This window comes from Lissotriton helveticus, chromosome 7 (genome assembly GCF_964261635.1).
Source record: "Lissotriton helveticus chromosome 7, aLisHel1.1, whole genome shotgun sequence".
Lineage (NCBI taxonomy): Eukaryota > Metazoa > Chordata > Amphibia > Caudata > Salamandridae > Lissotriton > Lissotriton helveticus.
The window spans coordinates 1477207529-1477223273 of NC_136068.1; the positions used below are offsets into that span (position 1 = coordinate 1477207529).

The window sequence follows — 15745 nt, forward strand, 5'->3', positions numbered from 1 at the left end:
AAGGTCTAGTAATATCAATGCTGCCGAACCTCCATTGTCAACTGCCTGTCTAATTTCCTCTTTGCCGAAATTAAGGCCAGTTCAGTACTGTGCTCCATTATGAAGCCATATTGGGTGGAATCTAGAACATGATCAATCTCAATAAAGTTTGCTAATTCTTGGTTCATAAGATTTTTGCTGGCAAAGGCAGACGGGAAATGGGGCAGTAATTCCCTGGGTCTGATTTATCCAGGCTGGCCTTTTTTAGCAGAGGTAAAATAGATGTTTTTTCCATCTTTTGACAACCTAGCAGCTGCTAGTATGTGCATGCCGTAGCCTTGCATAGCAGGAGACAGGAAGAGGAGCTGTGGTACCTGTGACACAGAGTAACCTCAAACTACTGTCCTGCTAATCCATTAGCTAGCACTGGAATTTTTGTTTTGGGGTTTTAAGGTGGTGAGTGTCTGGGTTGCTTTGAAGTGAACAGACTACATCATTGTGCCAGGGCTACTATAGTAGAGAGGCCTGTTGCCTGTGTTGTAGGGAGAGCCCCACAGGGCCCTGTATAATATACACACAGGTGCACTTTTGGACGCGGCTGTGGGGCAGAGCAGTGCATTTCCTGGGGTGACGGGGCTGTGGCCCAGCGTGGATTCGAACATCTGTTTACCTAGAATGGAGTGAAATTAGCTTTTACTCCCCTCCCCCCTGCCCCTCTAATTCAGATAAACAGCAGGGGGAAGGCAGGACTATTCTGTGGGGCTTCCGCTCCTCTTCCCTCGCATACCGTCCTGACACAAAGGTGATCTCAGCTCGTCCGGCCTTACTGCATAAGAGCCCTGCAATTTGCTACAAATGAGGAGACTTGTGGTTACAACACCACCACCTCACAGCGAATTTAAGCAGAGCTCTTATTTAATGTGGGACTGGCCTCCTGGGCTGCACTCTGCCTGTTGTAACCATTGTTTTTTACTGTGCGTGCTGGCTCGCTGGTAGCGGTTTGAGGGTACTAGTAACTACCTTATTGGTCAGTCAGTCGACTTTTGGATCTAGTCTTATCTCACTATGCCCCCTTATTATAGGTGGAATTATTATGCCTCTTCGCAGCAGGTAGTCATGGAGTTGTGTCTTGTTGCTGCTCTGCACCTTACCCTCTAGACCTTAGACTCCCTGGCAGTACAGCCTGGGTGCAGAACATGCTCCAGGCGCCCATTCCCTGTCTGAGCGCCGATCCACGGTGCTCAGACAAATCACATCGCTGCAATGCAGTGCTGTGGTTGGCTGGAATAATCGGGAGCCTGGATGCCTTCTGTTCCTGCTTACAGGAGCAGGAGGCAATGGTGGCGGTGGGGGCGAACGGCGAGGTGGCGGGAGGCCGGCCTGAAGGGAAGTGGTTTTTTTTCTTGTTTTTCCCCCCCCATTTACAAGCACCCCCGGTAAATAGCAGCTGCAGCTTCCACTGCTCCCTGGTCGTAAACTTTTGCCTGAAATCCATTATCAGCTCCATTAGCATAGGAAAATCAGATGCCAGCAAAACTACAGTTTGTGCCCCTAAGCGGCACTAGAATGAAAGGAACTGAGACCTGTACTGAAGAGGGACATGATCATGAGACAGAACAGGGAATAGTTTCTAAAAGCTATGCAGGAGAGCCTCGCACTGATAGACGCAACATTTAACACGCTCCATTTTAGAATGGTGTCATCTCAAACAAATTTTGATGAACACAGTGGCATTCCCTGACCAAAATGATTTATCCAGAACAGCTTCACTGCCTTTAACGTCAGCATCCTTTTGCGCTAATGTTTGGGCTTCAACCATGACTAGAAGCTTCAGCCATTTTTAGGTCTTTCCTACGCAGCACACGTGCGCTGCATAGGAGACCGTTAGCTGTCGTGCAGCTCTTTTTCAAAGCACATACTCGTGCTTGTGGCGGCATACAGCTTGCGGGAGTGCGCAGCGGCGCGCCACAAGCATGAGTATGTGCTTTGAAAAAGGGTAGACTGCTCTCCCCAGCGAGCGCGCACCACTCGCGGGTGCACCCCTCCGCCTCTCTCTCCCACTGCAGCCTGCACGCCTTTTTAAAAATCTTTCAGCGCAAGGCACTCGTCTCTCTGAGCTTCTGTTTCAGCCCGCTCACTCACGTCCTCTTTCACTTTCCCTCTCTATTTCTTTCATCTCTGCGTATGTCTTCTTCCTGTCTCTTTCTCTCTGTCTTTCTTCTTATCTGTCGTTCTCACCGCCCCTGTCTCTCTCACTTCCTTTTGTCTGCCTACTTTCCAATCTCTCTTTTTCTTTCTCTCTCTCTCTCTCTAGCTCTCTTTGCTCGCACTTCCTTTTTTGCTCTACTGCAATCAGTCACATCAGGTGCTCCTGGTACTGCTTGGTCACATAGTGGTTTGTAGGTGGCCTCTGTCATTTCTAAAGAATACAGCTTATGGGCTTAGACGCTCCTGTTTTTTTCTCGACTGCTGCTGCAGATGGAAGAGGTCTCTGCTGTGGCCTCGGCGGATGGTGGCGGCTCGCAGATGTGTTTGGTATTATTTTTAGTCAATGTGCTTAAGTGAGAGCCTATTCCAACCCCTTCACCCTTGTGAAGACCACATGCAAATCTATCATAAAATGGTTCCTTAAGGCAAAGCACGGCCTTGAATGTTAATGTAACCATTGTTGTGAGAAATTTAGCAAGTCATGCTACTTCTTCATGCTTCCAATTCTACAAGAAGCAGAGGACGCTGAAGGGAATAGTAGAACAGCGGCTAAGTTCATAACTTCTGGATGAATGGAAATGAGGACCCCCTGTTAGTATCCTTGGCTTGCTTCCATTCTGCAATCCTGACCTTTGCCACTTGTCATTAGTGTCACTGCACCCCAGGTGCTGAGTGGGCACACCCCACTCTCTCATCTGTTCTTTATGCCCATACTGCTAATAAAGAGTAAGCTCATTGCATAAACCCAAAGCTTGCACTTACATATCTCCTCCATCATAAGACAGATGCTTGATTTACTAAAAAGAATCCTATGGGATTCAAAATAATTGTATTTGTACTTGATCTAGTCAATGGAGAATATTTTGAGTTTAGAAACGAATTCGAATATCTTCACATAACTCACTCCATTTACACTCTTATCCAAGTTATTGATATCATCTCATGACCTAGAATCATTTTCTTAACTGAAACTATTCTTCAACCAAAAGGATCTAAGATGCCCATGGAAAGAAAAAAATAGCCTGTTCAAATCATGTAATCAAGATTATTACTCCTATCACCCTATGCCTCCAATGCCCAACACCCAGCCCTAAATGAAAAATACGTCATCCTTCTTGCCCCAGTCCTTATGCCACGAGGCCTCCCTCCCCACTTAGTTGTTTCATTATAGAAAGTAAATAGTAAATTTCAACTCACTGAAGGAGAGCGCATCAGCACAAGAGAGAGTCGTGGTTTGAAAATACAGCTCTGTCTTTTACTGTCAGCATGTCTTGTGCTTACTTCGTAGCCTTGTGGCTGTGCCTTTGATACTGCATGGAAACAAAGGCAACATCTCCCTGTCATTTGCATGGGGCCAGTCTCCCATGCAAAAGAAACAAGCATTGGCATAGCCAATAGGTCTAGTCTTTGGGATCTTTTAAGTATTTAGTTATGCAGCGCAATAGCCTTACTGCAACAACATTAACTGTTGCATGGCTAAACACATATAAGGTCCCAAAGGCGTGACCTATTGGCTATGCCAATGGTTGTTCTGGATGCCACTTAATTGTTTGATTCCATCGAATGAGATTCTATATCAGTACTGGAGCCAATGATTATGCATAGCTTTGTTAACTCCAGCAGCCTTATGTATTCAAGTAATCTGTATACTACATTTCCCAGCAAATACTGAGAAAGGTCAGTTTGTGTTTTAGCCTATCCTGTGCGATGTATCCCATGAAGAGAAAAAGTGGCTTCCTGTTCCACCTCCTTTAAAACAAAATGTATATGCTGTTCCAGGCAGCAAGGTATCCTCTGGCACTCTTAATTACTTCGTTGTTTTGATGTGTAGCAATTCTTGGTTCTAATGCGGGTCTGTTTCTAGTAGTACACTCAATGCACAGGTCAGAATGTTTCTAACGGACCTCTTCCTTTACATCAATTCATGAGCTGTGGGATTGGCCCTGCTGAATTCCTGAGCCAGTCCTATTAATAGCGGGTCTCGCTATTGCGACACTGTCCACTGACCTCCAGGTGGCACCTTCACTGCACTGGCTCTACTCCTGTTTCTGCGCACTCGGTCCTCCAAAACAGTGTGCTCTAATGAACTCTGAGACGCCACATGAGGAACGGAACACATATATTTATGTAGGAATACCAAGGAAAACGCCAGAATCACACCCCAATTGACAGTAACCCTGGAGCAGGGATAGATCTGCTGGCCTGGGGCACGGCTTCTCAATGGGTTCCTTACTAATCAATTTAGGAGCCTGCAAGGGGGCTTGCCCAGGCCTAGCCCAGTAGATCCAAGTGCGTACCAAGCCTCCTATTACAGGCCTCGAAACAAATCTACTCGCCCACTCGATTTTATCAGGTCTAGCTATATTTACAACCTACTCATCTTTTTTAGCCTACTGACAAAGAACAGGTGTTCTGTTCAGTCATAAAGTGAGTGAGCAGTAAAGGTGCCTTTAAATCTTGTGTTTATCTGGTCACACTTGCTCTTTGTTCAGGGACATTACAGCAGGTTCGAGAGTTCAATCCTGAAACTCTGTAGTCCGAGAAGGAAAAGTAATTGTAAACTGACTTCTGACCTCTAAGTGTAAAATGAAAGCTGTAGGGTCTATATTGCTTTTCCTAACATACATTTAAATAATACGTCAGCTGTACAAACATTTCAAAGTATATTTCAGTAGTTGTGAAAGGCCATTTTTTGTATTTCTGTGTGACGAAAAAATATTTTAATAGGATGAAAAACTAATCTGAACACTTTACTTGGTGATGTGCAAATGATGTTTTCTGAAACTCGATTTTCACAGATGTTAATACATTATAATATTTTTTCAGTAAAGCTGGAAGGTAGTTGTAAGGTTTTTGGTCATTTCTTGGAAATCTTCTGTCTGTAAATGACAGTGCGCTACCACACCCTGCTTTAGTAATGTATTTGTTAAAACGGAGTGTTTAAACATGAACTGAGAAGCACCTTTGCTCCAGACTGATGGCAATGCTATTAGTAAACTGAGATGCAAGTCAGGGATTACGTGTACCCTATATGTGGCCTAGATTCGTATTGCACATGGAGCAAATGTTTAGTCTATTTAATCAAACACAAGTTTTTTTTTTACAGCAGTAGGGCTGAACTCGCATAAGAATGATGGAAAAAGGAGACTCTATAAAATAAAATATTTGCCAATGATCACACAATTTGAGACCATTAGAGAACATTACAGTTAGGTGGAGTAGTTTATCAAGAACATTACAGTTAGGTCGAGTAGATTATTCAAGCTACTCGCCCTGCAGGTCTAGTAAACGTTTCATGATTTTTCGAGGCCTGTTTTAGCCCCTGGTTCACTGGTCCTCCAAAACATTAACTCATGCTGCCTAATACATCCCTCCAGGTACCCCATACACGGCCTAAATCTTCACACTCCAGTTGCCTTACACTATCATTTATTTTGTCCTTCTTGACCATTCGAAACATGCAAAGGGGAGACTCCTTGTATGTTGAGGTGGAATTCATTCCATGGAATGACTACCTATCCGAGGCTGTTACTGCTCCATACAGAAATCAGTTATCCAAGCATTAGCACCTCTGGTGAAGATCATCTAACTGGCGCCTAGCCGTACTGAACCCTTCCTATGAATCTTCTTTCTGTAGGACCTCTGAGGCTGTTGCTAACCATTCAAAAAGCAAAATCAAAGCTCCCCAAAAAGTCCATCCTGCTGAGGCCGATTTTGATTGCCTCAAGAAGGCTTTTCTGACCAGAGACTTCCCACTCTTAGAGGCGGAGAACCCAGACAGCTTCCTCATGAGGCCCAACCCCCATTCCCTTAACTATGCCATGGGGAATGACCCCTTCGCTCCTCCATCCAATTTAGATGGCTAATTAGACCTGGCCGGCGCCTGACACACCCAAGCCTCCCTCTGATGGGACCTGAAGAATCCTGCTGCCCCTAGCTTCGACATGCTGGACCCTGAGGATGTGTCATACAAGCCCCCCAGTAGACAAAGTAACCGCCTATGTGGCCTCTCAATAAGGTCTGCAACAGACTGAGGGCAGAATTCCTCCGTTCCTTTCTTTGAAAGGAAGATTTTGCTTGCCTCTGACATCTACACCAAACTCAAAAAGGCAATTGATCGTTCCTGGTGCTCATTCTAGGACAAATTACTCAACATTACAGACCTCCTAACACAAATCCCTGATCTGGCAGAAGAATCCAAACAATCTCAATCCCTTATCTCGCCGATATTCTTTCTGATTCTACGCAGTGTGCCATCCTATTCTTTGGCAACTTCAGTTGTGCGCTTTCCATGTAACTCCACTGGTCCCTTTTAGTAAAATGGATCCCATATTTGGGATTCTGCTTCATTCAAAGCAGGATTAGTAGCTCTGGGAGGGTTCTCTTCAGGGACCCCTTTTAAAGGAATTGGGCAAATAAATGTCGAGATTAATCTTCCGCAAGGCCCAGGTCTTGTTTAAAAAAATTCTTTGCTTCTAAGATTTTCCCTGGGGCTAGTCGGGGAAGAGGGAACTTGTCTGGCCCATCTATACTCCCCAAAGAGAACACCTTTCCAGCCTGGGCCAACAGGGTTCTGGGAGATTGCAGGAAAACAGGCATATCACAAGGCACAGCCACCACAGGTTGTTTTTCTGGTAAGTACATATACTTACCTACCACAAAAGTGGAAGGTTGGGGGGGGCAGATAGGCAGAGTTCTATAACAACTCTTTTTTTCAGCGGAAGCTACCCTCTTTATAGGCCAAGAAGTAGTGGAATTGGAATGCAAGAATAGCGCTACTAGGTCCTCAATTCATCCACAGGTTTGGTCAGTAATCTCAGGTAGTGGAGAAAAAGGACAAGGGTCCCGGTACAATAATAAATATGCGGGAATTTAGAGAATAACTGGTTTTCCACCACTTGAGGATGTCGGGGTTTCACCTCCTCTGAGACATCCTTCGTCTGGCAGACTGGTTAGTTTTCGTGGACTTAAAGGACGCAGACCTTTCAATATGAATTGCCAAACCCGTCGCAGCTTCCTCCAGTTGGTATGGATGGCTACAAATTCACTACCCTTTCGATTCAACCTATTGCATCATCATGGTGTTTCACAACATAGACCGGGTGTTGCAGGGGGTGGCTTACAGGTCGGTAAACACCTTTCTCTCTATTATTTTTGCAGGACACCTCCCCATTTATAGAGGCCAGGTAGGTGAGCACCCCCTTAATAGGAAGCTCCTTAGATATATCGGGCATTCTCATCCCTCAGATCCAAGATATTCAAAATTGTGGGACATAAATACAGCTTTAATTTCTTTTCTTTCTTGACCTGCTAATAGTTTCTATGTAGGAAACAATTAATATGTAAGCTTGGTATGTTGCTCTGTTTAGTCTCCTGTAGATTATATTTTTGTTAAGATATTTACACCAGCAAGGTTTACCTTTTTGGTGTGCAGGAGCACAAAAACCCCAGCTAGAACAATATTTTACCCAGCATTCAAAGATACTTCAATTTTGTTTGTAGTTGAACGCTTGAAAGCTGCCTTTACATCATCATTGGGTTGCCACTGTGCTGAACTTGCCTGCCACTACTGGGAGACATTTGATCTTACCTTCTTCACGGATCCAGCTCCACAAAGGGTGGGTGAGCCGCTGGGAAGTCTTCTTGTGGCACTTTCTGTGGAATCTACACTTTGGTGGAATGACAATCGGGCTTGTGCGAAAGGCAACCTGAGCGCTGGAGCCGTGTGGTTACATTGCAAAGAGAGTCCATGTTTGATGCATTTTCAGCCTGTTCTGGTCTACTAAGGTCAGCAACTCCTGCAACAAAGAGGAGCCTCATAACAGCTGTTAGCCGAAGGCAAGGGCAGTGGGGGTCCTTTTAGAACCAAGAGCGGCAAGCTGTTGATGTAGCCACTTTTACATCTACATTTTGGGCTATATTTTATGCTTTTTTGCTGTTCAAGGGCTCGCGGAGTTCCAGTTGCTTGTGCTGCCCTAGAGGATGGGGAAGGACCCTCTGGTTCCCGCCAACTAGCTCTTCAAAGCGACTCCTGACATCCCGGATGCGCTGCGTTTATCTGTTGCTGGGCCACCGTACATGGGGACGCTAGGTCCCAGATTCATGAATAAAGGTACATTCTTCTTTGAAATGAAATGAAAAAGATGCTTGCTAAAGCGCACTGTGGCCAAGCGGCTTCCTGGCGCTGGGGGGGGAGTCAGATTCTACAGTGCAACCAGGGGGCTAAACTGGGAAGGCCTGGGAAAAAAGAAAAGTTTTTAAGGCTTTACGAAAAGAGGAATAGATGGAAATGGACCGAATGGACAACGGAAGGCTGTTCCAGAACTGGGGGGCCAAAACCGAAAAGCGGGTGCCACCAGTTCGAGATTTGCGGAAACGGGGTACTTGAAGAAGAGATGAGGAACGAAGGGTACGAGTCGGAGTGTAGGGAGTGACTAAAGAAACAATAAAGAGAGGAGCAGAGTGGGTGTAGGCCAGAAAGGCTAAGCAGGCTAGTTTGAAAAAGGAGTGGAAATACACCGGGAGCCAGTGGAGGGACTTGAGGACAGGCGTGATGTGAGAAAATTTGGGGAGATGGAAGATGAGACGGGCTGCTTGATTTTGAATTTCCTGTAGTCATCGTGATTCGAAGGCCGGGATGCCAACATAGAGGCAATTCCCGTAATCAAGACGGGAGGTGATGATAGCCATAATGATTGATTTAAGGGCAGTGGTGGAAAAGAAGCGGGAGATTTTTCGGATGAGACGAAGGGACAAGAAGCAGGATGAAACAACGGAGCTGACTTGGGCGTGCATGGAGAGGTCATTACTAACCTTGATGCCCAAGGTGCGAACAGAGGGAACAGGTGTGGGGGAGGGGCCAAAGGAGGGGGGCCAGTGAGAGGGGGACCAAGGATTGGTGGGACCACCAGTGAGGACAAGCTCCGTCTTGTCCGGATTCAACTTGAGATGATTCATGATCATCCAATCCGAAATGAAAATTAGGGTGGAACTAAGAAAAGAGGGAGAGTCAGGAGTGGACAGGTCAAAGATGAGCTGAAGGTCATCCGCGTAATTGTACACGGAGACCCCCAGCTCCTGAAGAGAAAGAATAAGAGGGTAGATATAAAGATTAAAGAGAAGAGGGGAAAGAGAGGAACCTTGAGGAACTCCACACACGAGAGGGCGGGGAGGAGCGGAGAATCCTGCGAGATGGACTGCCTGGGTTCTGCCCTGGAGGAAGGATGCTATCCAAGAGAGTGCGACACCTCTAATGCCGGCTGCGCTGACACGGTCGAGAAGAATGGCGTGGTCGACCGTGTCGAACGCAGCCGACAGGTCGAGGAGCACCAACGCCTGGGGAAGGCCAAGGTCCGCCTTGCCCTTGAGCTCATCCAGAACGGCGGTGACAACAGTCTCTGTGGAATGGCCAGGGCGGAAACCCGCCTGATGGGAAGCTAAGAGGCAGTGTTCCTCGATGTGGGAGGACAGACAAGAAGTGACATGTCTTTCCAAGATCTTTCCCAGGTAAGGGAGGAGGGAGATGGGCCTAAAATTAGGGGGTGAAGAGGGATCCAAGCCCGGTTTTTTTATGATAGGGAGGACTATGGCAGTTTTAAAGGAGGAAGGGACGGAACCAAGAGCCAGGGAAGAGTTAAGCAAGGTGAGAGGAGGTCCGGGACAGGAGGTGAAGAGAGTTTGAAGAATCTTTGTGTTTGTGGAACTTTATTAGCCAACCCCACCATCTCCACTCTATTAACAGTCAGTTGCTTTGCTTTTCCAGTTCTTTTGGGCTTGGTAACTTAATGCTTTTAGTCTGATTGGAACTAATTGAATCTCCCCAGAAGGTGGCTTGGTACCGTACCGGCAGTCTAGACTACGGGGAATTGTCATTTTAAACCCTAATCCGTTCCTGGAAGTCTTATCACACTGCCTTCACTAATTTTCTTTCTCTCTTGTGAAAAAAAAACATTTTCAGTCTCTTGTATAGGTAGACTGTTTCTCTTCCATTTGAAATGTGTGCATTTTTCCCTGGGGGGTGTCGTGAACTCAGGGAGCTGAGTTGGGTGGGGGAAACAAAGACGCTCAGGTAGCGCTGGTGCCCTGAGCAGGAGGGGAATGTATTCATAGCTGGTGTGATACATGGAGTATTGGGCTTTGACAGGGGTCAGGAGGAGCCACTGGGGAAGGTGTGCAGGTTTTATGACTAGTCTCTTAACTGGTGGAGCTACCCTTAACTTGCACTCTGTTACTGGCTTCAATAAAATAGGCAAACAAAAAGCCAAAGAAAGATCTCCTGTTGTCATGCCTCCACCTAAGAGCATCTCTATAGATAGGATGCTCTGCTCATTGAATGGTGATTGTACCCAATATCTGGGGGATCTCCAAGTTTGGGTGCAGTACTAGCTACATCACACCTGACTTCATTAGATTTCATGCCAATCTAGCAGAGCCCCAATCTAAGTGAATCAGCTACTGATTCTGTGCTTTCTTGTGGTTCTGTTAATAACGGAGCCAATAAATCCTTCGGGAGAGCTAAGGGGAAAAGACCACCTGCTGGACACTCAAGCAAGGTTACTACGTCTAGTACTCATAGTCCCATGCAGCTTGGTAAGGGAGCATCTAGCATACATGCCAAGGATTCCTTGGAGGTTGTTCTGTTGTCCAAACCTGAAAGGGTATAGCAAGTTATTGAGGACTGCATGCACATGGTTAGTGAGCTGCTTCAAGGCAAATTCCACTCCCTTTGAGCTCTGTTGGAAGCTATGGAGAACAAGCTTATTAAGACAGGAACAGGCCCATACTACACCATAAATTAAATCATACAGATTCAAAGAACTACAGGGTCACTCAGGTTGGGACAGTAGAGGAGAGCCCCTCTACTAGTTCCCAAGTTCTCCCTAAAATTACATTGCCACCAAACAAAAGATTTGTACCAGATTCCCAGAAACATGGATGGCCTAGTACAGAGCAGCCATTACCACTTTTAACTGTGCATCTGGGAAAATGACCATGCAACAAGCAATGAAACGATCACAGGGGGTTGTCCCCTATGGGCAATCCTGGTCACTGTGGATCATTGGGAAGTTTAGAGCATCCTAGAGTGAATCTTCCACCTGCATCTTGCCCATATGTTGAGTGCTAACTGAAGTCCTGCAGCTTCGTGAAGGGCAGAGCGAGTAATATGAAGAGTTATTTAACAAAACTTTGGGCTGGCGTGCACACCACAAAGACTTTCCCATGTCCCAGGCTAGCAATATACTATTCATCAGAAGGTAGCCTAGATTGAGCCAGGTAGGGTGGACCCAGGTATTATAATCCGCTTTAGGTTTCCTTCATTGGCCTAAAAAAGTGCTATTTGGATGTGCAAGTAAATACCCACCAACTAGGAGTTCCATTGAGGCGCTGCCATTTTTGGTCATTAGGTCTCGCCTGAGCCAGCGCATGCACTGCTCTGCGAGACATTTAGTAAGTGGACTTTTAAAAGTGCTACCACACACTTTTGCTGGCCTCAAGCTTGCAGTTACGTGCACTTGCGCAGCTGGCTTTCTGTTATGGCTCATTAAGCGTTAGAGCGCGCAAATCACTTTTACTTCCCCCACCCTCCCTCACATCGCACACCACTCACCAGCCTCGATCTAGTATGCGGGTAGGACCGGCATTAGATGGTGAGCCTTCTTCCCCTCGAAGCATCCACTGTCTTCCTTCACCATTTCAAGTTGGCGCTGCCAATAGTGGGGAAACTACGTAGGATATTTCTTGCACGGCGCTATTTAGGGCCGCATGTGCAGTCCGACGTCTGCTGTGACCAGGGGGAGCCCTCACGCTCCCCAGCTGGATAACTTCTGGGAATCCGCTCGGGAACCGCTGGACTTGTTAGAATCATCTGCTCTGCTGGTAAGGAGTCTGGCTGTGTTGTTTTTGAGCTATTTTTTCCCTTATTCACCTCCCAGGAAGACACCCTGGGTTTATCTTTGGTATGAGACGTGTCCACTTTCTACCCGTAAGGCCCCTGGGTTGTTTCAGTACGGTTCGGTTACCAGTCTCTCTTTATATTTAATAACAGGCCGGTACAGCAGCGCCCATCTGGCCCTGCCTGTGATGTCACCTCTTGCCATTTAGGACCGTAAATATTTCTTTTACGTGGGCCCTCATGTTTTTCCATCTTCAGTTGACCCACGGGCAGGCGGGATGCAGCCATTGGCCCACCACATCCAGACACACATTCTGGCCTTACAATTTTTGGAGTAGGAACTCCACAGTCACTCGGGGGCACTAATATCCCAAGGAATTTTCTCTAATCCCTGCCTGGTTTCCATTTCGCCCAGCTCCCCTTCCTCCCCCCTTATTCCTTCACGCTTTGGGACCGGGTGAATCAGGACCCTCTACCCCGTAACTGATATAGTTCTATGTGATGGCTTATTTGAACATTAATGAGTTCCCTCTGTTTATTCCTCAGGGGAATTTCTCTCTCCCCCGCCCTAATTACGGGTATCTTTGATCTGGATTGGGACTTATCGCTCCGGTACCGGGCTGAGACCGTAGGTTCCTTTTTCGGCATACTGTCTTTCATTTGAACTCCTGTCTGACTTCCGTCTTCATCATGTCTCGGTAAGTTTGAGATCGTTAGAGAAAGGGTTCCCGTGCTTCTCCATCTTTTAGCAAGAATACGGACTATTGTGTGAATCAGTGAGTAAAAGATATATTTTTTGTTGTGATATGTTTTTCTTTAAGGGATACCTTTTTAATTCATTTGATTTTCGGATGTTCCTGGACTTTAGACTTGTTTGACTGATTTTATGTAAACTTAGGTATTGTTTTCTGCCTTAATGGTGTTTACTCATTTCACAGTGCATATGTGATGAGTAAGGTTTTTTTCAGGTATCTCATTTTCACTCTCTTTGGTGTCGCATGTAAGTTGTTGCTTCAGACAACTACAGGATATAAGATTTCCCTTCTTTTTATAGTCTCGTTCTATGCACGCCTTCGACTCCTTCTTTTTATAGGCACAATACATCCATGAGCCCACCCCCCTCTATTTTTATATATATTTTTTTCAACAGTGTTGCTCTATTTAGCATATCCTGTTTCTTGCCCTTTTAGCCTGATTATTTGTTTTTTTCATGCTTCCTATGCGCTCCTCCCCCTTTATAGGTTTTGCCTACGCAGGAGGACTTTTAGCCGTCGCTCTGCTCTTTTTTGGAAGCATTTTTGTGCTGGATAACTAAACACTTATAAGGTCCCAAAAGCGAGACCTATTGGCTATGCCCATGCTCGTTTTTATAGGCCACTTGTTACCCAAAACTTCCTTTTTCAACAGCAACTTCAAGGGTCAGGTGCTTTCTCAGCCTTTGCTTGCCCAATGCAAGTGAGTTCTGATGATACCTTCTCAATTCCAACCAACAACTGATATGACACCCTAGCAGATGTAGATTGATTCACCAACCGCAAAGGGCATCCAGGGGACAACAGCACGGGATTGCGACCAGGTAGTGTTTCAAGCAGTCTAGCCAAGGTGCTGTTTAGCCTAGAGACGGCCAAAGTAAAGCAAAGCATTGATGCTAAACAAATACTGTCACCTCAATTACCAGAACTAGTTGGGTCCCACTGCAATGTTCCTGCTACCAAATTCAAGGGAGGGGAAGGCAGGACCATCCACCTGGGAAACATCCCCACAGGTAAGATTCCTGTAAGCAATGTTATGCATGCTGCTTCCACCGCAGGGCCTGACAACCTGTGCACTGGATTAGATGGAGCTGCGTTAGGCCAAATTAGATCAAGCTTTTGTGACACCAACTCAGTATTTTTCAAAATACCAGATTCAGCTGGGTCACCTCGCCTTATTCTTATGTCATCACCAACTAATGAATTGGACAGAACTGTCTGCCAATGGGAATCCCCAAGCCAGGTTAATTTCTTGGAACGTTGCTGGTTTGACTTCCAAACTAGATATCCCAGAATGGTGTGAATTCATAGATCAACATGATTTTTGTGTTTTTCAAGAGACCTTGTCTTTGCAGCCCCTTCATCGTGTAGGTTATGTAGGTTTTCATAAGGCAGCCAAATGCTCTGGATATAGTAGGCCTTCTGGGGGCTAACAATTTGGGTAAAATCCATTATCTTTGGCCTCTGGAGAGCGATCAATGTGGATTCTCCAGATGTTCTGTGTTTTAGTTGACTACTTCTACGGATGTAACGTACTACCTTTATTGTGTGTATTGTAGATCTATGGGGAATAAATTGGAGTCTATTGTTCCGGACCAGCTGAATGGGCATCTTGCTCCACTTCCAGCCAGTGCAAGGAAAAAGGTGGGGGTGATTTTAACTGCCAGTATGATCCTCTGAGCGTGTATAGCCAGGCCCTTATGGCTGGCTAGGACATTATCTGGTCAATACCGGAGCTAGAAATCCCCTCCATCAGGAAATGGTCTCCCAGAGCTATTCAGATCAATGGCCTCACATCAAATCATGGGCTCCACACTTGTAATGGCAGAACAGCCTCTGATAAATTAGGTAATCGCACATTTAGTAGAATAAACCCATACTAGCCTAGTAGATTATATAAGGCTGGATGCTAAATTATGACCATACTTGATCGATATGACAAGTTCTAACCCCGCTCAGATAGTAATCATAATGCCCTGATTCTTTAGATGTGTTTATTTACATGCACTATAATACCCACTATTAGCCCTTCACCAGAAGACTGAGTCTTTAGTAATAGACGCAGGATCAAATTGAGTACTTTAATACACCCTCAGGAGTCAATTGGTGAGAACTATAAATTGGTCGCTGGTGGTATGGTGGGCTTGATACCATTGGTCCCTACTGGGGATGCTCCAGGAACATTGAGGGCAGTATCCGAAGTCCATACTTGGCTGCTTAAAAATCAGAAGAACCATTTTTGGATAGAAACTGGGCGAACAGTGAAGAGGAAGCATCTGCAATCTTGGCTCAGCAAGTCATGCAGAGACGCCATGGTTGAATTGGTCCCTGCATTTAAGGAGAAAGATAGATCTCTGATTCATGTAGCAAGACGATCCTAAAGGGAAGTGTTACTAGTAACCAAAAAATACTGGGAGCGGGGAGTATCGGAGGTCCTCCTAGATGGAGCTAGATTGAACTTGGTGTCCACTGGAAGTAGAGACGGGTTTTGTGCTATAGAAAATTACATTGAAACCAGTGATTGGGTGTCACACTTTGCCAGTCTATATACGGAGGTGGGAGAACAGCAAGGCAGCACATCTAATACGCCAGGCTTGGGGGAATTATAGCAGTGACATAGAAATAAAGGGGAGGAAGGCGTGAGCTGCAGGGCCACCTCTCCAGAGTGCACCACATGCACACTAGACTGATGTTTAGGAAATCGCAGTGCAGGAACTGTGTATGGCAATAGGGGGAATTGTCCCTAACGAGGCCCCTAGGCTAGGTAAGCGCTGCGAGGCCTCCGGGTAGTTATGCGCTATATAAGTGCAATTTTTCATTTCATTTCAGGTAAAATTCCTGAGTGAGATGGGTATTTAGAGCGCCTACTTAGTATTATTTACAGCTATTATCAAAGGGGCACCAATTCAGTCTA

At 45.9% G+C, this 15745-nt stretch overlaps 1 protein-coding gene across 3 annotated transcripts in view; it reads left to right on the top strand.

The window, feature by feature from the left end:
* Nucleotides 1-15745, top strand: part of LOC144770392 (transmembrane protein 11, mitochondrial-like) — a 90902-nt gene that overhangs the window by 32973 nt on the left and 42184 nt on the right. Inside the window, exon 1 of one of the 3 annotated variants that reach the window (XM_078654875.1) lies at nt 12706-12777. The exons of the other annotated variants lie outside the window; for them this stretch is intronic. Coding sequence (XP_078511001.1) covers nt 12770-12777 — 8 coding nt within the window. The 5' untranslated portion in view covers nt 12706-12769. Of the gene's footprint in view, nt 1-12705; nt 12778-15745 lie in introns of those variants that run through there. 3 annotated transcript variants of the gene reach the window in all.